We start from the raw sequence: 21,694 nt of genomic DNA on the forward strand, positions 1-21,694 counted from the left end.
CACTCTGCTGCAGTGTGGGGTTCCTCTCACAGGAGACAGTCTTCCATGAAGGTCTTTAACATAAATCCTTCATGGATCCCTTTCATGAGGTACAGTCCTCCAGGGACAGACTGATGAAGTGTGGGTCCCCCATGGGGTCACAAGCCCTGCCAGAAAACCTGCTCCAGTCTGGGCTCCTCTCCAGAGGTCCTGCCAGGGGCCTGCTCCAGAGCAGGATTCCCACAGGGTCACAGCCTTCTTTGGGCACAAAGATATCTTTTCTGGCATTGGGTCCCTCACAGGCTGCAGGTGGATATCTGCTCCACTGTTAAGCTCCATGGGCTTCAGGGGACAGCCAGCCTCTCCATGGTGTTCTCCTGCACTACAGGCAAATCTCTGCTCCAGCAGCTGAAGCACCTCCTGCCTCTCCCTCTTCAGTACACATATTCTATATTCACCCTCCTCTCTCCAGCTGCAGTTGCTGATGTGCACAAGTTTTTGCCCTTCTTAAATATGTTATCACAGAGGCACTACCACCATAACCAGTGGGATCAGCCTTGGCCAGTGGTGGGGCCATCCTGGAGCCAGCTGACATTGCCTCTATCAGACACAGGGGACACTTCTAGAAGTATCTCACAGAAGCCACCCCTGTAGCCTCCTGCTACCAAAACCTTACCATGTAAACCCAATATACTGACATTTTGAAGCTACCTGCATCCAACTGGCAGAAGATGACACGTATCATTGGTATTTCTTTGTGGCTGAAACAACTGAACCTTGGAAAACCATTCTAGTGGATTTAAAAATTCTTAACCAAAGCAGTGCTAAAGATGATGTATCCTTTTTTTTTCATTCGAGTAAATATGTAGAACCACACCTATTTACCCAATGGAACTCACTGATCCCAACAAACAGAGCACTGTAAGAATGAATCCAATGAAAACAGTCTTCTGCTCCAAATCCAAAAGGAGAAATTGTCTCATAAGTGACTGCAGATAAAGATTAGCCTCTTAACTGACACGGGCCAAAACTGGTTAACCAAAAATTAGGATATATGAAACCACCTAATCAGGCTGCTTGAAAATCCAGCTAAGATTCTTGGATCCCAAATGATTCTCAAATCATCCATGAAAACGTCAACAAAACTGTATGCAGGAGACACTCACTTTCAAACCTAACCCATTTTGTGAATGCAATTCTCATGTTATTGTTTAGCAACACAATGTAGGTCACTTGTTTGGCAGTGTCCATGTGCCACTGGCACACCAATAATGCAGAAAAGCTTTCTGGTCAGCTGTAGAAAACAGTCACAAGAATGAATAAGACACTCCAAGGTCAGAAGATTTCCAGACCTGCCTGTGTGATCACTGTACCTTGAAATATTGGGTCTCCAGACCTAACGCTTGGTGACACTTAGCTTAAATCAAAGAGCATGTCTGCTGTGCTCAGTGCAGGTAGGAGTCCCTAATCCATGCTCACTACTGGGTTAAAACAGTGAGTGTAATTATTCAGAGTGTAATCTCAGCACATAGATAAAATTTTTCAGAACTTATTATTCTGAAATATGACCACCTCTTTTCATAAAAATAAGGTTATGTTCCAGGAAAGGAATGTTACAGTGATGTAGAAAAACAAAAGAAAACAAAACAAGAAAAAAGCCCAAGCACCAAAAAACAAACATATTCATATTTAGGCACCCATAGGATTTTACAAGAAAGAGATCACTAATATAAATGGACACCCCAAGTCCCCCAAATCTACATTTGGGCTTGAACAAAAGAACTACTGATAAAACAGCAGCAATATTAGCACATCTTCTTGAAAACCGTTTCTGAAAAACAAAGAACCTATACACCAGTTCATGCAGCAAACATAATGTCATCTCCTGCTTTCTTTTCATTCAACAGTGCTCATTTTCCAAAGCTGCCTGATAAAAACAGACAGCACAAAAGGGGTCATTCTCATACGCTTTGGGCAAGAAATGCTGAATAGAAGTTCTAAGCCCGTCAGCTCAGCACATCCTGACTGCTAAAGCACAAAGCAATGGTGACAAGTTCTGGCCACAGGGATATGTTACCTCACACTGTAATCTTTTTCCTGTGGACATGACAGTATCTTACAGTGGTTTAAATGCCTCTGGCATATCCAAAAATTAGATAATGCATAATAGATGGAATAAATATCCTTTTAGAAATCATTTGGAAGAAGAGCATTCAGTTGCAGGTCAAGTTTCTCCTGCTGCAGCCCCTGGATTAGGCCAGCCTTGGATTATTGTTCCAGCAGAGCAACAGATGGAAAGAAAGCCTGAAGGAACAGATTTTCAAGACTTCAGCTCCCATCTAGGGACCTCCTTTTGTGGAGAGTTTTTTCTGACAGCATACCTGTTCTTCCTAAAAGAAGTCAAGCTGCTTTTATAATCTGTTTTTAAACTTTCTATTATACCCTTTCTTGATGGAATTTGGAATCAGATTATAAACCCACAGACAAACAACTTTAGTTCAGTATCCAGCTCACTAGCAATAATCATAATACAGAAATATTCCCTACAAAGTTTTCAACTAAGTAACTAATAAAACACACAGGCACTCATATGGCTGGAAATGGAACAAGGATTACAGAGTAGATTGCAAAGAAATAAAATTAACATAAAGGAAATAGCTTTATTGTTTTTCCTTCATTTTCTAAACTGAACCAGAATGTGAGGTTTACTGAAACAAGTTCAGGACAACAAAAGACAAATTTCAAAATATAATCATGACCAAAATAAACCACAGCAAGGATGCTAGTCAAGAGCAAAACAGCCATAATGAAGTTGCCAATAATAATGTGAAAAAGCAAAAAATACTAGATTTTGGGTTTCACCTGCAAAGCAGCAGAATGGAGCTTTCAGAGTTTCTGACAACAGTGAAATATTTCTTACCCTAATACTCATGTTAATGATGCACATTTTCAAATAACAGATAACATGCACTAGCATGTTTTGGAAAAAATTGGCCAAGCATCTTTCAGCACCCTCGCTACTCAAAACATTACAGAAATTCAGGGAGGTTACAGAGGGCTAAAAATAAAGCTGTTTTTGAAATTAGAAAAGTTAGAGAGTACAATAAGTTAAAGAAGTACAATACAAAGAAGTATGGGATGGTGTGTGTTGCCTTGATGCTTGGTAACGCTAAAGAAAGGCAGATAATCAGATATAATCAGTAAGTAATTAAAATTTGTTACTAAAGTCTTGCCAGAGTCATGCTTCTGTTTTATTATTATGAGCCTACAGGATTGTTTAATGGTATCTTATACAAGCATTCACATAACAGTCACTCAGATGCCTCAAGCAAGGAGGGGCAAAATCCAAGTGCTCTCTTTGCTTCTTCTCCATGGCTTTGGTGGGATGAGGAGGAGAGAATATTATGTCTTGCTGTTCAGTCCATGAACTGGTAAAGAGCCACAGGACAAACAGGATGATGGCAGCATCATAACAAGTTTTTTAGGCCCTTAATTCTTTTTCTCTATGTGAATGTTTGGTGGAACTTGATTTCAAATTGATAAAAGGAGAGACACGTTGACTTTTGCTCTGCTCCCCTCTTCTGAAGCACTTTCTATTCTCCCTGCACCTAGTCCTTGCAATTTCTGCCAATATCATCCTACTTCTCTTTTTCATCTCTCTTCAGTCCCCATATTTCTGGCCAGTGTCAGACACTTTCTTGCCTCGCCTCTAGAATCTGCAATATTGCCTTATCCTCTAGACTGACCATCAGGCCTCCTGGTCATCCTCAGTCTTCTTCTCCCCCCCTCATGCACCCCTTACCCTTCAGACCTCTACTCTGGACTCTTCTTTTTCTGCTTTAGGTCTAAAGATTACTATTGTTGGTCAAATTAAGCTTTTGAAAAAGACCACAGGCTGCAACTGAAGAAGAAACAGCTGCAATGGGCAAGTGGTAAAACACAGAAGGGAGGTTTAGGGAAAACAAGGATAAAATTAAGCAGAGTTAAAAACAGGCAAGTTATCAGAGCAAGAGAAAGGGATGAGGTTGAAGCTGATCACAAGTGATAACCAGCTATAACTGCTGACCACCAAAAATAACCACAGATGTTTACCAGTTAGTTTTCATCAAAAGATAAAATTCATGTTAAATCTTAAATAAACATAAAATCTTTCTGAAGAAAGGAAGCTATATCAGGAAAAAAACAGGATGAACCATTTGGACTTGACAAACTCTGCCACACATTATTCCTTGATCTGCTTCCTTTAAGGCCACTAACAAGCTAATGGACCTACAGGAATAGACCCCAGCTTAACGTTTTGACACTATAAAAATACACTTTTAAGAAAAAAAAAGCCATTCACTTACCCTAATTAATAATGGTTACAGATCTGTAGCTCCAAAGACAACAAAAATCCTTGGGCAAGGACTATGTTGCATGCCTGTAAAGTGATGTCTACGTGCAGTATAACTCATCAATAAAATGTGTGACATGACAAGAACATAAATATACAACTGTAACGAAATCAACCTGCCAACATTGTCCCTTTATGAGACATTCTTCACAAAATGTCCTGAGCAGCTTCACAACTGAAGTCAACCAAGCTGAAATAAACAGGACATGAATAAAACTATCTAGTGAACATCTTGTCTTCCACACACTCAACAGAATCAGAAGCCAACACAAAAAAGGCTGCCTCATAAATAAGGAATGGAAGTATCTACTGGAGCTAACCAATGTTGTGGTAAGAATTCTTACAACTAAACCTGACAAATGCAAATAGCAGCAGTTTTGAAGAAGTCATTGTTTTCTTCAACTCTAAATCAGTGAATATAACAATGTAGCTCCTCCGTTGGAGGTATTTGAATAGTTTTTGAAAAAGCACTGAACACATGAACAGTTGATGCCTCATTTCCAGAAGTGCTGGGCACTCACACCTCTAAATCATGAAGTCAAAGTCATAAAGTCAAATCAGCAAGATCTGCAATTCCTTGCTGCCTTCCCCCATGGACAAGCAGCCTGACTGTTCCACATCTACTTTATAAAGGTTTCATTTTGTGTTACCCAACCTTTACTCCTTGCAAACAGAATGCCATCATATGCAGCGGCATCTCCTGCCACCTGCATTTGACAGCCTTTTCACCTCACATTTGCTCCTCAGGAGACCATTTCCCTGTGCTGCTGGCTCATGTGAATTCCCTTCTCTGCACATCCAAAAGTAGAAAGGGTACAGGAACCCAGATGGCAGGCACAACTCCTTTTATCTGCCTGTGAACAGAAAAGCCTCAAGGAGATAAGAGAGGATGTTTACATTAAAAAAATTATGCCCTCTCTCCATGCAAAACTGTATAAAGGGCTCTCTTCTATTTTTTGCCTGGTACATGCAAAGATCCAACCCCAGCCTACAGGAAACCTCTAACAAACTACAAATGATATTCTAGTCTAAAATTTTTCCTGATGTAGCTATCACACCACATCTAGAAGGCTTATGAAAAGCCAGAGAAGGGCTGATTTCAGGGCAATGAGCAGACTCCAGCAGTAGCCAAGCAGGATTTGCCCCCAGAGGCAGACTCCTTCAAATGTGCAGGGTCTCGACCACTCCATGATGGAGCCCAAGGAGGGAAGATAGGGCTGAGCCTGGTTCCCCACTGCTGTCCTTCCTCCACATCTTGCTGTTCACAGAGATCACTTTTTTCTCTTGGCCGCACTGTGGGTAAAACAAAACTCTCACTGCAACACAGAGATGGCTCCACAGAACTGAAACTGAGAAGGACACAGTGAGACACTACCAGAGCTAAATATTAGTGCTTTTGCTAATAAAGGCCCGTGCTCCAGCTGCTGCTGCTCCTGCTGATCACAAGATCAAAACCTCTTTCATAAGAAGAAATTATGGCTTTCCTGCCTAGAGGTTTCTCGTGCTGTTTTTGTCGTAACAGAGGGAAGATAAAATTGCTCTGGGTGGAATATTCCCTAGGCCATGGATATGCCTATAGCACAAAGCAGTTCCACTTTGGATGTTGTCAGCATTGCTGGAGGTCAGACTGTAGGAACAATCACACCAGGGAGAACCAGAGACACAAACCTCTCCCTCCTAAGCAAGGCACTGAAGCTCTGCCGTGGCAGCTGCCGAGGGGCTTCTTTCTGCTTCAGGCAGAAAAAACAGCTGACATAGCTCTGCATTTTTTAAATTGGATTCCTACTTGTGTTTTTATCACTAACTGGCTTGACTTGTCAACACACCAGCTTTTGTCACATAAGTAATTTCAGGAGCTGAGCACTGAGCTCGGTTCCCACAGCATCTGTCAGACTGCATGGACAGGTTCAGCTGGGGGAGCACTGCAAAGCCCTCTGCAGAGCACACTGAGGTCAGCACTGAATCTCAGAAACCTGATAAATGCAAGCAATCCATGAACACATGACTAAAAGAAGAAATAAGTAGTCTTTACAAGTGCTTTGGCTTATGCATGAGAACCAGCTCAGCACTGGTTTACTTAACAGACATGATAATATTTTAAAATAACCAAAAGCATTCCCTTCCTATTGGCAAAAAATTTGTCAGAGCTCAGCTCACCCAGAATTCCTACAGCACTCCTCAGAGATGACAGATGGATCAGTGAGGCCTCCAACCTGCATCTCATATCCCCAGAGAATTACAGCTTGACACAAGCAACAGGAGCCTGCAGATCCACCCAACTGATTCACTGCAGACCCTGCTCCTACTTAGCTACCTGATGATCTGCTATTGCCAGCTGTCCCCCTTGGGGATGGCTGGATTAGAAATGCTGAAGATTCATCTGCTGCAAGGGATGCAGCTGGGAAAATGGATCGGGAAACAGAGACTGTAAGAAGAGATGCTGGTTGGTAGACATCTCAGGTTATCAAATTCCAGAAAACATGAGACTTCATGCCTCTGTAGGGACAAAAAGCAGCAAGCAGATAGTGCTTTATTAGCCCAAAGAGAGCTCTCTTCAGGGGTAGCTGCTGTTCACTCATGGCATAAGTCTGTAATGTGATTCTTTGGGCCACTGCTGACTCCTGAAACCACCATTTTACTTCAGTGGACAATCTGATGAAATTAATGGATATGAGATGCGCAAAATTAGCTCACGTTTGATAAAGAGGATGTTTTGTTGAACACACAGGGGGAGCAGAAATTGTATCACTAATCTGTGTCAGTGGAAAAGTGATGAAATTATGCTGATGACAGCAGGGGAGCAGTGATCACAAACAACTGCACAAAGCTTCTGCTCTGTGGTGCTACAGTGGCAGTGGTGACATCAGAGGAAAGGATTTACCATTCCAGACAGAAAACACAGACCCATCACAGGTCAGGATCTGGATCCATAAGGAGAAATAATACAGGAGACCTTTCACAGCAAAACACCACCAGTGGATCAGTGTGGCTGTAGATATATAGCACATCAAGTATAGCCAAAATGCCAGATGATGATTCATGAGGCTGCCTTATGCCCCTCACCAGAACCCTCCTTGCTGCCCATACACTTCTTATCTGCAGCTTCTGGCCTCGTTCCTGTCTCTGTTCATATTCCTTTGCAGCCCCAAGGGAGGACATTGGTATCTGCCTGTGGTCTCTCCAAGAAAGGGAAAGGTTTTGTGGCTGTTGACCTTCCCAGGGCTGGCAGAATTCCACAGCAGATGTTCCAAGAGCACAGAAGGCAGCACACACACACCTACCCTGCTGACCAGATGGCTGGGGCAAGACTGTTTCCATGCTATACAACACTTGGCTTTGGTCTTCCCTTGCTCTGTGTGGTGTCCTGGAATTTTTATTTCTTTATTCTACATCTGATTTTCAGTTCAAAATGTTTGAAATAACATGAGAGTTGTGTTAGAGCTCTGCAGAGTTATAAGTTGAAATGGAGAGTGCTTATGACATGCCTTGGGAACCTGGTGACATCTGAAAAAGAAAAACTGGATGAGATACTGCCAGAAGACTCCATATGGAGACAAACTTGTTTCAGTCTTCTCATGTTGCCTTTTGAAAATGGTCCCTGTGAGGTGTCCTGGGGTACCAGTCCCTCCTGGTACAAACACATGAGGTGAGAGTAGAAGGGAGCCTGTCCTTGCCCATCTGCCTGTGGGGTTTAAGGATACCTTTGTATTCTTCACAACATCCATCAGCAGCATCTGTCTTGCAGCACAAAGGAACACCACAATGTCTCTCCTCCATTAAGGGACATCCCTGTGCTGCCAACAGCAGGCAGACAACTGGCAGACAGAGAGTTCCTCCATGAGAGTAAGGGATATATGATTATCCAGGTTACATCTCCCACCACCTCCCAAAGGTGAGGTAACTAAAATAACACTTATTGCCAACAGACTGCAACATTTGGGTAGCCCCCAAACACCTCACAACCTTTCAGAATTTGCTCTCTTTGCATCTCTACTAGCAGGACATGCCACAACTCTTCTTTTAGAGCTCAGGAGTGAAATGCAGTCCTGGAAACCAGAAGTGAGATGTCTGCAGCCTAAACAGGATGTCTTTGACATGGAGAACTGAAACTAATTCCCCTAAGAGCTTGGCCAGCAGCACTGGGCCACACGATTCTCCGTCCTGTTTGAGCATCCTGCATTGTGTGGCACTGCCCTTGTCTCTTGGCAGCACCACTGAACAAATAAAAACAACTCCACTGAGGTCAGGGTTTGGCTGTAACAGCCCCTGAGGGAGGAAGTGAGGGTTAGCCCTCAGGAGCCTCCTAGGAACACATTTGATTTTTTTCATATTACAGGAACACTAGGGCCACAGCTCTATCATTCATAGCCAAGACAAGAAAGAGAGATGACTCTGGACAGGTTTCCAGGACAAGACTGCTAAACCCAGCAACAGAATATGATGGCAGATATCCCATCCCACGGATGAAAAATGAGATGTCTTTATCAAATGGGAATAGATAACATTATAAAGTGTTTTTGAGGACATGACACCGTGTTTTGTGTTTAATCATGCCTTCAAGAACACCTTGGATGCTATTACAGACAAAAAGCAATAAAGCAAGGAAGAGAGAAGCTTGGAAATCTTCCATCTAAGCTACTCTGACCAGTTTGCATATCCAGCCAAATAAGCAGCAGTTATTATAGAAAATCGTGGTTCAGAAAGCAGACCTCAGAAAATAGCCTATACCAGCAAAAACCCAAGTAAAGACCTAGCCATCTGATGCACTGCAACTCACATCCATACAGCTGATCTCTGTTATGCTCCAAAGCAGGCTGGCTGCACCCATCCTGGGTTAGCTTCTGAGCTGTGCCCACCATCCCCCAGAAGAGTGTTAGCTCCTAGGAGCCACAGCAGCCAGCCACAAACTTCATGCAAAATGCCCTTGGTGACTGATGTTCACAGACCACCCTTAAGTGCCCTACTACACCCAGCACTGCTTGCACCAAGAAAAGCCTTGTTACAGCAGCTCCTGTCCTGATTCCTAACCATGCACCTTCTCCAGGCTGTCCTGTTGACAATGAAAAGCCAACATACATATTAGCAAATAAATGTGCTGAGGGCTTGAGCTGAAATAACAGCACACAATGTCTGCCTTGTGAGTTTTTACCATGCTCCCTGGCAAGAATTTGGCTCAGGCTAGTTACTGCTTTCCGAGATTATGCCTGGACATAGTTTAGGGATCAGTACAAGCTCAGGGCCTTTCCTGTTGTGGATGTGTCCAGCTCACTTTGGGCAGTGAAAGGATTTAGCTGTTGGACAGAAGCTGCTTCATCCTAGTTGGCATAGAGCAAGACTACAGCTCCTGACAGTTTTTACTTAGCTGTGTATTTCATCATTCCTTATGATCAGGACATGACTGGGCATCTCAGGCAAAGTGGAAAGGAAAGGTTTTAGGTCTTACTCAAAGTTTATGGAAGATAATAGCATTTTTTCCACTTTAAGAATAACTGGCATTAACAATCTGAATGCCACATTTCTGTGCAATAAACTCTTCACCAGGCAAATCTTCAAAATCAGTCTTGCTCCTTTTACCAAAGAGATAATGGTGTGATCTAACTTACAAGTACTGTACCCAAGATGAGACCTGAGAAATTCAAGCACAGAATGAAGAGCTGCTGAGTCCCAGATGTCAGTCAGTCCTTAAGGAGCCCCTCATTTTGGTGGCAGTTCAGATAATACCAGATCTGGCCAACTGCTGCAAGGGGTAGCAGCAAGAAGATGTGGTCCCCAGGTGTGTTCATTAGTATCAGCCCCAGAGTTACAATTCACACATTTTTGGAAATGTTTTACAGACTGCTTCCAAAAATTATTTTCCAAAAGGCAGTTTTCTGATCCTTTGAAATCAAGGCAGAAACGTCTGCAGCAGCAGGTCCCTGGGGAAAAGGGAACAATGGTTTTATTAATTCTGCTGAGCTGGGAATTTGACAGCATCAGATGAAAGGCAAAGCAAGTCTCCCATCTCAATTTTAACTGAGCACACATTCACTCTGCAGCCAGCTTCTTCTAGAGCAAACAATTTGGCTACACTTGGTGAACAGAAAACCAGGGCAGCTCTGAATCCATCCCTCATTAGTAGTCTGTCTCATCAGCAAGCAGTTCCTGGGTCTGCTGATTAAAGATTTCCCGAGCCCTGGTGAAAGCAGCAGGCTAATCGGTGAGGTAATGCTTTTTTATTCTAATTAAGGACTTGAGTCATCCTATTATTGTAAAGTCCATGAAACAAAACATGTTTAAATCTGCCCAGTTACATCATGATCAATCCTCTTCCAAAGTAGAAGTTTAAAAAAACAAAACCACTTTGGATTCTGTGCAGTTGTAAATTTAGCCTGTACCCCTCCTAAAGAATCTCCTGCCTCCTACAAATATGTCTCAGTTAAGTAAGGACCTGCTAAATGTGGCTGCAGAAAGGCTCACAGCAATCCCTGCACACCTCATTGCTGTTTAGTTCTGCACTGCTACAAATGACCACTCATTGCTGTTAAACAGGATGGAAAACAAAAAGCTGAGAGTTCACTCGGAGGACTGTGGGAATTATCTGAAGGCTGGTGCCAGCTAGTGGCAATGGTATCCATTCCAGCTCCCTGACATTACTTGGCTCTGCAAATTCTTCTATGTACATAAAAGTGTGTGGCAAGTTTATTGCTTTCATACATTGTAATGAATGAACTGAGTCTATTAAAAGTCTTGTAACAACTTTCTTAAAAGCAGACATATCTACCTTCACTGAGCTGGTCAAGTTCCAAGCTGGGCATTTACATCAGTGTGATTTCCTCTGCATTTCCAGTTGAATTAAATGCTCTTCACTTACTGTGTGATGCTGCAATGAGGTGTTGCACTAAGCTATTAAGTCCTTGCTGCATTTTACTCCAGGTGTAGTTACATTTGTGTTCTGCTTGAAAACACTGCTGGATGGCATACACAGCTGCAACACTACAGAAACTATAGAGTTATTTGCAGTCTTTTGGGTTTTGGATGATGATATAAACACAAAATTACTATTTATAAAACCCATTAAAGTATATTCAGTGTTCTAATCAGAAAGAAAATGAAGCATATTAAAATAATTACTTAAACTCCCTCCCAAAGGATCCTCATGTTACAGCTGTGTATGTACTGGAATCATTCAAACCAACCATGACAGAAATTCATCACCGAAGTTTAACCAAGGCAATTGCTTCAACATGCAACATGGGGACATAATGGTGGCATAATTTTATGAGACCAAAAATCCAGCACTATACCAGGAAATAGGAGTGCAGGTAAGGGCATTTCTGGCACAGGGGAGAACTCAGGTCCTTAGGTCAGGGCAGTGACTATTTCCAGAAAAGAAGAAAATACAGAGCAGCCAACTTTAGATCTCCAAGTTATGCACCTACTTCTCTCCAAACATCTCTGACTGAGTGCCTGAGCTCTGATCCCAAAGTACATTTTTTTATGACTGCCAAAAGTGGACACAGCCAGAGGGTTTTTACACTCACCTGTCAAACATGCTCTCCTGAAGGAGTGCTTATGGATGTAACATATTGCCAACTGAATGCCTAGGAGTACCAGAAAAATCTCAGTTTCCCCGAGTGCACTACTTTCAGTTAGCACTACCATGGAACAGCAATGAGAGAAGGGAAGTGAATCCTTCAAACATCCAACTCAGATCCTTTGATTGGAAAATATTGCCAGAGAAGTTTCTCAGTTCCATCACTTGGAGCCACCCAGGCCTTGGTAGACTCTCCCAAGAGCAATCACTCAGGAGACACAACACAGAATGAAGATGCGTGATTCTGTGAAATTCAATAGCTAAACATGGTTTCATTTTCCATTGTTTTCTCTCAGTCACCCTCAACCTTCCATCTGTGGGGAGAGAACAAGATTTGCAGTAAAGAAATGTGGGAAGCTGTGCTTAGGAGATGGGACTAGAGGCAGAAGAGAAAGGAAACCCCATTGCATGCAAAAACAACACACACAAAGCACATTAAAACATCAAAAACACCCAGAACAGATGAACTGGAGGGACTGAATTCCTTCAAAGAGAGCAACCCTGACATCCTGCTTTACTCCCTAGAGAATGGGTTAAAACATCTCAAAGGAGGAGCAATAAGGTTGATCCTAAAAAGGGCTGAGAGCAGACAACTTAGGAAAGGCTTATCCTTTAACTGGATGGATAATACAGGGGGGTTTTATGCCTTTTCTTCTTTTTCACCTGTTTGATGGGGAAGAACACTATACTAGACAATGTCTTTGCTTTTCATAAGATATTTCAGCTGTCTGAAATGCTTCAGAAGACCAACAGGGTTGTTTACTGGGATTTTGTAAGTTGCCAAGATGACAGCAGCTGGACTGGCATTGCAACAAATACTTGTGTCACTTGGCAAAGTGAGGGTCAAGCATGCCTTGCAACCTAAGCTTGTGACTCAACAACTGACAGAAAATAAAGATCTGCCTGTTTAAATCTCTGAAGGCTTCACAGCTGTGAGCACAGATACACACACTGCTAGGAAAACAACACTCGCTCTTTCTCTTCTTGTCCATTGTTTTAACTCTCTGCATTTCACTAAAACAAAAATAACCTGTATCTTCTCTCTCCTTTGATGTTTTGACACCTTCACCTCTTTCAGCTGATAGGGCAAGAAGACAAGGCTTTCTACAGCTGTGTATGAATCCTATTGGATTCAGAGGGGAAGTCATGCACATACCTGGCTAGACCTAAAGGCAGCTGTGAATTTATGAGTGGCTGAGGAGTAAGAGGATGCCTGAGGAGTGGCAGAAGCACAACCCTGCCAACCAAGGACCACAAGGCACAGCAGCTGAACACACATTTTGACAAGCCTGCTCCAGACCATCTGTCCAGCAGACAGCAGCTCTGCTGTGACACCACTCCAGCCTACAGAAATGCTCTTCTTTTAAGGTGAAAATCCACCAACAAGCACACTGCCCTCACCTCTTACAGCTCTGGGCACTCCATCAATAAAACTACTTGGAAAGATGCTAAATGAAGGACTCCCCTTAAGCCAATTTCTGGCATCAGCAGCCCAAGGTTTTTGGCAGAGGAAGCAAGATCAAACACTGCCACTCATTTCTCCCCTGAAGACAAAGGCTGAGGCCATCCTAGGTTCTTCTGCCACAACACAGAAAATGAAAGAAAAGTAGGCATTGGGATGAGCAGCTCAGGAGTCAAACTCAAGTTTGGCTAGGGGGCTAAGGGACACAAAGGGGTAGGACACAACAGAGAAATAACTGCTGGCTTGTGCACCAAAATACCTCCTGCAGCCAGGCTGGCTCTGCAGAGCTCTGGGAATGCCAGGGCTGGCTGCCTGGCTGCTCCTTCCCTGCCAAATCTGTTGCTCAAAGCCATTGCCCATTTCATCAGCAACCAGAAAGGGCCTCAAGTCCTTTAATAATCTTCATACCAACTAAACCCAGCAAATGCAAAACTCTGGTACCAGCAGCAGCTGAGCTCGACCCCAGCAGCAACTAGGTACAAGGCTTTTAAAAACTTTTGGCAGAAGGCCCTCAAAAGGTCAGTCCTCACCAGCCCCATCCCTTCCTGTTGTCAGGAGTTGGATGCATCTGCATTCAAACACAACAGATGCAAAGCTTCCACCTACCCACGTGCCTTTATTCCTCTGGGAAGGCACAAATCTGGATGAGGAGAAGACGCGAGGGGAAATCCACTGAAACAATAGCAAAGGCAGAGAGTGGAGACAGGAACTGTCCAGGAGACAGAAGAGCTCTTGCCTAGGGAATATCCACCTCTGGGCTCTGTGCAGTTTGCCAAGAAAGCTGAGGCTGAGGGAAGAAATGTCACAGAAAGATTTAGGGAGGCAAAAGAAAAAGGGCGGAAGGGAGGGGACTGAGGGTGGAGGAGAGGCTCCTGCAGAGAGCTGATGGAGGCAAGAAAGGAAAGCACAGGAAAAGGTGGGTTCTCCCAAGTTGGTAAGCAAATATTACCTCAGAATTTAACTGCAGCTGAAGAAATGCATGTGCAGGGCTGCTGAAGCTTTTAACTCATGAAATAATCACACTCCTTTTGCAAAATTGTTGCTGCTTTGTTCAGGGAAGCAGGTTCTGAGTGATTTTAATCAGCTCAAGTTTATTGTATTAAACTGAATACAAGAACTAAAATCAGTTGTAGATACTAAGTGACAGAGATACTAAGTCTCTTGGCTTCAAGCTACAAACAGTAAAACTGCATAGTTCATCCACAGAAAAGACAAAACCCAATTCAGTTACTGTGATGAGTTTTTCAAAATTCTTTTTAAGATTAAGAGCTAGAAATGACTAACTCATCCCTGCTTGGATCAAGTCAGAAAATCTACAACTGATTGCCTGAATTCCCTACAGAAAGCAAAACCCTCAGGGCAGAGTGGGAGCAAACATGGCAGCAAGCAGAAAGCTACTAAGTCCTATGAGCAGAAGAGCTCAGGGGCCCCATCCCTCTTTTTAGCAAAAGCTTCACACCCTGGGCCTGAGCATAAGAGATCAGTTCAACTGTTAGGAGAGGCCCTGGTGCTTCCCTGGCATGAGACAACTTGCCCTCTCCTAAACCATCCTAATCAGGATGCAGTACAGGAGGCAGCACAGGCCAGCAACCATTTCCAGGGGGCATTTTGATGTAGGAAACTTAATCTGGACATCAGGAAATGGAACAGTACAGTCATGGCCAGATACTGCCCAGTCAGCCTCAGCCAACGTGCCCTGCTGAGCAGACCAGCACTGATACTGCTCAAGATTCCTGCTTATTGTGTCTCTCTTTACTCCATTAAATTACACCTCCTTTCATTGCAGAATTTTCAGCAGTATCATCAAAAATATCCTAGTTGCAGGGGAAGAGCTCCTCCATCTTGTGGCTGACTTCCATGCCTTTCCCTTCACAGGACTGGCCTCTTCCAGATCTCGTCTTCTGCTTCTTTCATTCCTGAGGGCTTTACAGTTACAGAAACCACTGCAATTGTGACTATCCACAGAGTAATATTTTGTAATTGACCATGAAAATCCTTTCAAAGCAGCAGTGTTAAAAGACACTGCACCTCTAAAAAACTAAAATATTGTCAAAGCACCATAGTAGCCTACTGAGCACTTAAATATGTTTGTGCAAATATTGAGACAGGTGGATTTAGAGAAGAGTGATTGAGTGGTACTGTGCTCACTTTAAGGAGAAAATAGAGGCAAAGATAAGCCAATGTACTTAGCACTGTGCCTACAACATGGAGTAAAATAGATGTCTGATTTCTCACTTGTAAAGGAATTAAAACATTTTAACAAAGGTATATTCTAAGGATTGTGGCTTACCAGAAAAACTAAAAAAGAAATTCTAACTTAAAAAAAAATAGTCTGTCTATGAGAACCTTGTGATTTACTAGTCACTGTACACTTAAGACTGCCAAAAAAAAAAAAAAAATATATATATATTATTAAATATTTTATTTTTTATTTAAATATTATTTATATTTTATTTAAATATTATTAAATATATTCATATATATATATTTAAAAATATAAAAATATAAAAAAATATAAAAAATATTAAAAAAAATAGAGCTGGAAATGTGCTACTGCTACTAAAGTGAGTACGTTCCATTAATCCCCCACTGCACAGCTCATGTCAAAGGACCATCTTACTCAGTATTGAGAGTGCTTGTTCTTACAGAACCTGTATATTCTCTCCAGTGCTGAAAAGATCTCTATGAATGTCCAGGAAAGGACAACCTGTAAGGAAAACTTGCAGATTACAATGCAATGGTGACAATACACTGTTATAAAAACACCCCCCAAAAATCAAAAAGGTAAATTTGAGTATTTCTTATTCTAAGAAGAACTAGGCCTGAGGGAAAAAAAAAAAAAACAGGAGGACTATTAAAAGCTGAAAACTTCATCAGAAATATGATACACTATGGTTTTTGAAATGTTCCTGATTTGGACAAGAAAAAACCCAACAGTATTCCTGTTGTTAAGAATTCCAGACATGGCTCAAGATCACTCTGCTAACACAGAAAAAAAAAGCTTCTGGGCATGAGAATCATATAGCAGAGAAACACATCATTACATCATTATACCCACAAAAGCTGAACAGTGAAATTGCCAAATGACTCGTCCATCAGACATCAAAGATCAACTCAGATACAGCCTTCAACTCAAGGAAGAGAATCAGCACAACTGGGATGTCTCCTCCAGGCAAAAGGAACCAGACTATTATGAGTTTCCACCTGGATGATCACCAGCAATACAAAACCAGACAAAAGACCCCAATTCAGCATTTTACCCCTAAGGCTGGTATATTTAACTGGATGAACTGGTGGTTCATCAGCACAGCAGAAGTGCTGGGCCAAATCCAAGTCACAAACCTTCTGGCCCAGGAGGAAAAGTTGTTACCAAATGAAGCATGCTGACAACATATGGAAGCCTGTGCTACTGGAGCAGTTTCATCCTCATTCAGAAAGAAAAAAAACAAAGATTATGCCAAACACAGGATTCAATTTAGGTCAGAGCTCTGCTGCTCAGATCACCCTGGCCATCTACAATTCTTGGATAGGCTGGCTTGTTCTGTGCTGACTTTATATCTTCTAAACAGTTTTCACAGAGGAAAGGATTGTGGATTTTTTTTTTTTTTTTAAGGTGTAAGGCCTTAAAGCTCCCTCTTTAAAGCACATGAGCACCTAATATCTTAATGGGTATAGAAGATACCCTCAAATGATCACCCAAGAAATGTTCATCAACTGACAGCTAAGCTCCTGCCTTTGGCCTATTAGGGAGACACCTATTACTAGACAGCATAAAGCTGGGATTTGATGCTTATGTCTGACCTGATCTCCACTGATTTGAATTGAAAATATCTTCCATGGAAGCAGGGTTACAAAATAGAGCAATGTAAAATCAGATGAAAGATTCTCATTTCCACTTCCATGTTTCTGCCTGTACATGTGAGATTTATAAGAATAACACTAACTACATACAGACATTTTTTTCTAGATAGCCAACCACTGGTTTAGAGTGAAAAAAACATTTGACTGCATAATATGTCATGCTGCAGCTCTGTATCACTAAAGGCCATACTTCTTACATAAATGAAGTTATTCTGATTCAGTATAAATTCTGTTCTCAAAAGGAATGGAAGCAATAAACTAAATTAGGATGAAATACTAGATCTTCTCATCCTTCAACGCATTAAAAGACCAAAATAATCAAGGGTTTCAAATGCTATGTCAAACTGTGCAGAGCAGAAAAGCAAACTTCTTGCTTGTTTTGGAACAGCAAATTCTTTAAAGCTTATACTTTTACTAAGTTTGAAAATACAACACTGCATTTGCTAACCCAATAGATCATTTTCCTATCCAAAAAAGGAGAGCTACTTTTGTAAAGTAAGGGCCATTTTTTGGGAAGCACTGCTTTATCTAACCTCTCATTGTAAATAATTAGTTAACTTTTTTAAACACTTCTTCAACAAAAGAATAATTTTGATGCTGAATAATTAAGCACATGCTTTGTAAAAAGAACAATATTTAAAGTTTTCTGATGATAAGCAAAGGATTAAATACTTCATGCAAAAAGGACAATATCTAGACATCAACAATTATGATTACAGCAGCAGGAGCAAAGTTCAGATGGTGCTTCCAGTACCAGTTATTGCAGTTGACTTAGAGTGGGAGACTCCAGTTTAGAGCCTGGAGTGAATGATCCCTTGGGAAACAATTGAAGGTAACTGGGAATCACCAAGAGAGGGCTCTGGAATGTTACTGTCAGCTACTGCAGATTGCTGAGAAGAAGCATTCTGGAAGCACTGTCTGGGTCCAAGACAAAGTGGCTGGTGACTGTGGGTGGCTGACACAATTCAGCTGAATGAGTCAGGGCTTCCTGAAGCTCAAGAACAGCTTGGGGATTTTGATCTGGGCATCTAAAGCCAGACATACCCCAGAAAAAGTAGTCACTAATCATGACCCCAGCCATTGAGAAACTAGATTTGCTTCTAGGCTTCAGTAGTCAGAAATGGTTTTGGGTACGAAGTGAGAAGTTCCATCTCGAGCTGTAGAAAATAACTGTCTGGGAATTACTAGACAGGAGGGCAAACCTATCTACTAACATGAGCAAGCTTTGATTCAACTGTTGTTTCTCAAGGTGTTATTGCCTATGCCTTAGAGGCATTTAGCACAGGACACCTTCAGATAAACAAAGAACCAAAGAAAATCCTTTTTGTGAACATCACAGTTGAAATACTGTTTCTTTTGCTCTTTATGCAGCTGTAACTTTACTTCATGGAGACAAAAATGAGCTCAGAAGCAGTTCCAGACACTGTAAACATCAGTGTAATCCAGAGCTGAACATCCAATGGACTCTGGTGGCTTTATGTTTTGTGGTGAGCTCCTGCAGTGTCCAGTGAAGTGCCTGCTGTACCCGAGGCTACTATCAAGGTGCTTACAATGACCCTCTGCCATTTGGACTTCCTAAGGAATGCAGTAAATGCAACAAAGTCTCTTCCCTCTACCAAGGCACCTCCTTCATAACCAGCAGAGGCCTCTGCTTCTTAGTGAAATGAAGATGAAAGTAGCTGAGGTTATAAAATGTTGGGATGAAGAGACAGTGACATACAACAGCCTTATTTATTTAGAAAACTAGACAAAAAACAAAGTGATAAAGGCACTACCATCCATACCTGATTATACCAAGAGGGTCTAAGTCTTCTTCCTCATCTTCCTCCTCTTCATCTTCCTTTTTCTCCCCTTTTCTGGCATTTTTCACTGATGAAAGCTGTGAGATTAAGTCAGGTGTTTCCTCCTCTTTGAAAAAATCCAGTGCCTCATTTTCTTCATCTTCTTTCTCCTTGTCATCAGGAATGTTTTTACCCTTGAAGTCAATGGCACTAGTGGATTTTTTTCCTGAAAAATATAATAATGGATGCAAAACTGAGTACACAGGATAACAACTATGTTTTATTTAATGCCTTGCACCTGCTCCTGATGCATTTTGTTTGGGGACTGAAGGACGCAATCAGCTTTTGAACACTCTCTCAATATTTCTGACTGTCCCTTCTCTCCACTGATGTGTCATTGTGTGTCTGATTTGCTTACTGATTTAAAACAGTTAAGTACAGAAAGACAGAGGAAACAAACTTTAGCTGAGACACAGCAGCACATGTCTAATCCACTTATTCATGTTCATTCCATAGTCAATAGAAACAATACAATTTCCATGTGGTGATTCATCCCATGCAAATAAAGCTGTCTGAGAAGGAGTTTCCCTCTGAGGAGCTTATTTCTCTCCACTGGCTGCAGACAAGCAGTAAATACTCTGGTTACATATAGATAGTTAACTTGCACATAGCTAGTTGAGATGCAGTCCATTTTTGATACCAGTTTAATTATTTTGAGCTAAAATTAGAGCACTGGACAGCATGGAAAAGTTTCCACAGCAGCTGTTCAATTTACACTCTTTTCAGCATGCAAGATCCATGCAACGGTGCAAATTCAGCAGACTAAAACATGTGCTTTGACCAAGCCTTCTTACCTCCCTTGTTATATGCAAAACCCAGGAGAATAAAGTGAGAACTATTCTTTGGTGTGGAGCCTCTGGATGTTCAGGAAAGCAATTTAAAGTAATGAGACTAGCAAAAGATATGGTAGTGAAAACCATGATGGAAAACTCATGGGTTTCATCCTTTTGGCTGTTACAAGTAACACTGCATGGGAGATGAATATCACTCAGCTTTTCATGTTTGCATCTGCAAAATTACCCAGGGCAGCCATCATTAACTAAGCCAATGGGTGTCTACACTGAGCAAGTGGTCTTATGCCCCCCTTACAGGGAAGGGGGTGCTAATTAGGGTAAGCAGTGGGTGTTAGAATGCATCTTATCTTAACCCCATGTTTTATCGTGATGTTTCTCCCTAAACACCCCTGAGTATATTAAATGGCTCCAGTATCTGTAGGGAAAGTGTACACAACAAGCCTGAAGATCTGCAGTGTACCTGCTGAAATCCACCTGGTTTGGTAGGGTGGTATGGTGAGACACTATTCTGAGGCAGATTTCAATGAGCAGTTCACACTACTTGCACCCACACTGCCTACAGTATAAAGACAGTCCAGGCTAATTCAGCTGTAGATGGTTGGATTAATCAGCATGCAAATGTTAATGAATTCTGAATTCTCAGTGCAAGGGGTCTACTTTCAAGAGAACACTGCCAGGGAAAGAAGAAAAAATTATCCAATAGTAGCAAAAGTAGCAAAAGTAGCAAAACAGCAAAATAATTTTGCCAAATATTAGGCAATTTCGCTCCCTTTGACTTAAGGAAGCTGTCAGTCTCACAGAAATTCTCATCTGGCCACACTTGACACTTTAGCAAAACTGGCTGTTAACACATGGTGACTTGTAGCAGCTTGCAACTTCATTTCTTTAAAATTAATGCTACACTGACAATCCTGCACAGCACCAGGCTGGAGCAGTCCTTGCAAAGCAGCTCTCGGCTGAATTCAGAGCTGAGAGCCCATCTGTTCCACCTATTCAATGACTCCCTGCTATGCCCAAGGAACACAGAAAGGAACTATATGAACCACTGCAAGAGCCAGTGAGAGATGGACATGGGACTAAGGGAAATTTTATTTAAAAAGAGGGAGGCCAGAAAATGGGTTTAACAAATAAGGAATCTGCCTTTCTTTCAGCTCTTTCTCATAGTCAGTAATTTGCTTTAGGAGTCTCCTCAGCAAGGCCTAGCAATTTTATTAGGAATAAAAACTGGACAAAGCATGTTGTGAAGTAAGGGAGACCCTGAACTGTTCCCCTAGAGTATCAGTCCTCTGAATGAGGCCCATATCCACTGAGACCAGGAGAAAGCACCAGCAACCACAACAATGCAGCACAGAAGGGTATTTTCAGTGGTAGTCTTTATTCTGGCATTCTCTAGTTTCCCACTACCTAAGACAAGAACTTAATAATGCTTTTATCAAGCACATTCTCAGGAGAAGGAACACTCACATCTTTTTATTACCTAAGAATTCCAGTAACTCAGGACTCGTTGCTAGATCCACATCCTTTGAGATGAATTTCATGATATCATTGAACATAGCTCTTCGTTCACAAATGTCAGATTCTCCTACAAAGAGAACTTTTCTAGGCAAGAGTGGAAGAGGAGTCTGTGGATATCGTGCTGCCAGTCTCTGGTAGAGCTCCTCTATCTCACTGTACTTCTTGGAAACCTGCAATGAAACATGCTGCCTGAGTAAGTTTCTTTAAAGGGGAGACATGAGCAGCAAATCAGCAGTTTAAGCACAGTGAAACATTAACCCTGGAAACTGAAGTGGA

At 41.9% G+C, this 21,694-nt stretch overlaps 1 protein-coding gene across 2 annotated transcripts in view; it reads right to left on the bottom strand.

The window, feature by feature from the left end:
* Positions 1–21,694, bottom strand: part of HS1BP3 (HCLS1 binding protein 3) — a 54,160-nt gene that overhangs the window by 16,480 nt on the left and 15,986 nt on the right. For both annotated transcript variants that reach the window (XM_071742020.1, XM_071742021.1), the window contains exons 3-4: positions 21,381–21,588; positions 19,053–19,275 (exon numbers count right to left, since the gene is read on the bottom strand). In XM_071742020.1, coding sequence (XP_071598121.1) covers positions 19,053–19,275; positions 21,381–21,588 — 431 coding nt within the window. The remainder of the gene's footprint in view (positions 1–19,052; positions 19,276–21,380; positions 21,589–21,694) is intronic.

Source organism: Heliangelus exortis, chromosome 3, assembly GCF_036169615.1.
Source record: "Heliangelus exortis chromosome 3, bHelExo1.hap1, whole genome shotgun sequence".
Classification (NCBI taxonomy): Eukaryota; Metazoa; Chordata; class Aves; order Apodiformes; family Trochilidae; genus Heliangelus; species Heliangelus exortis.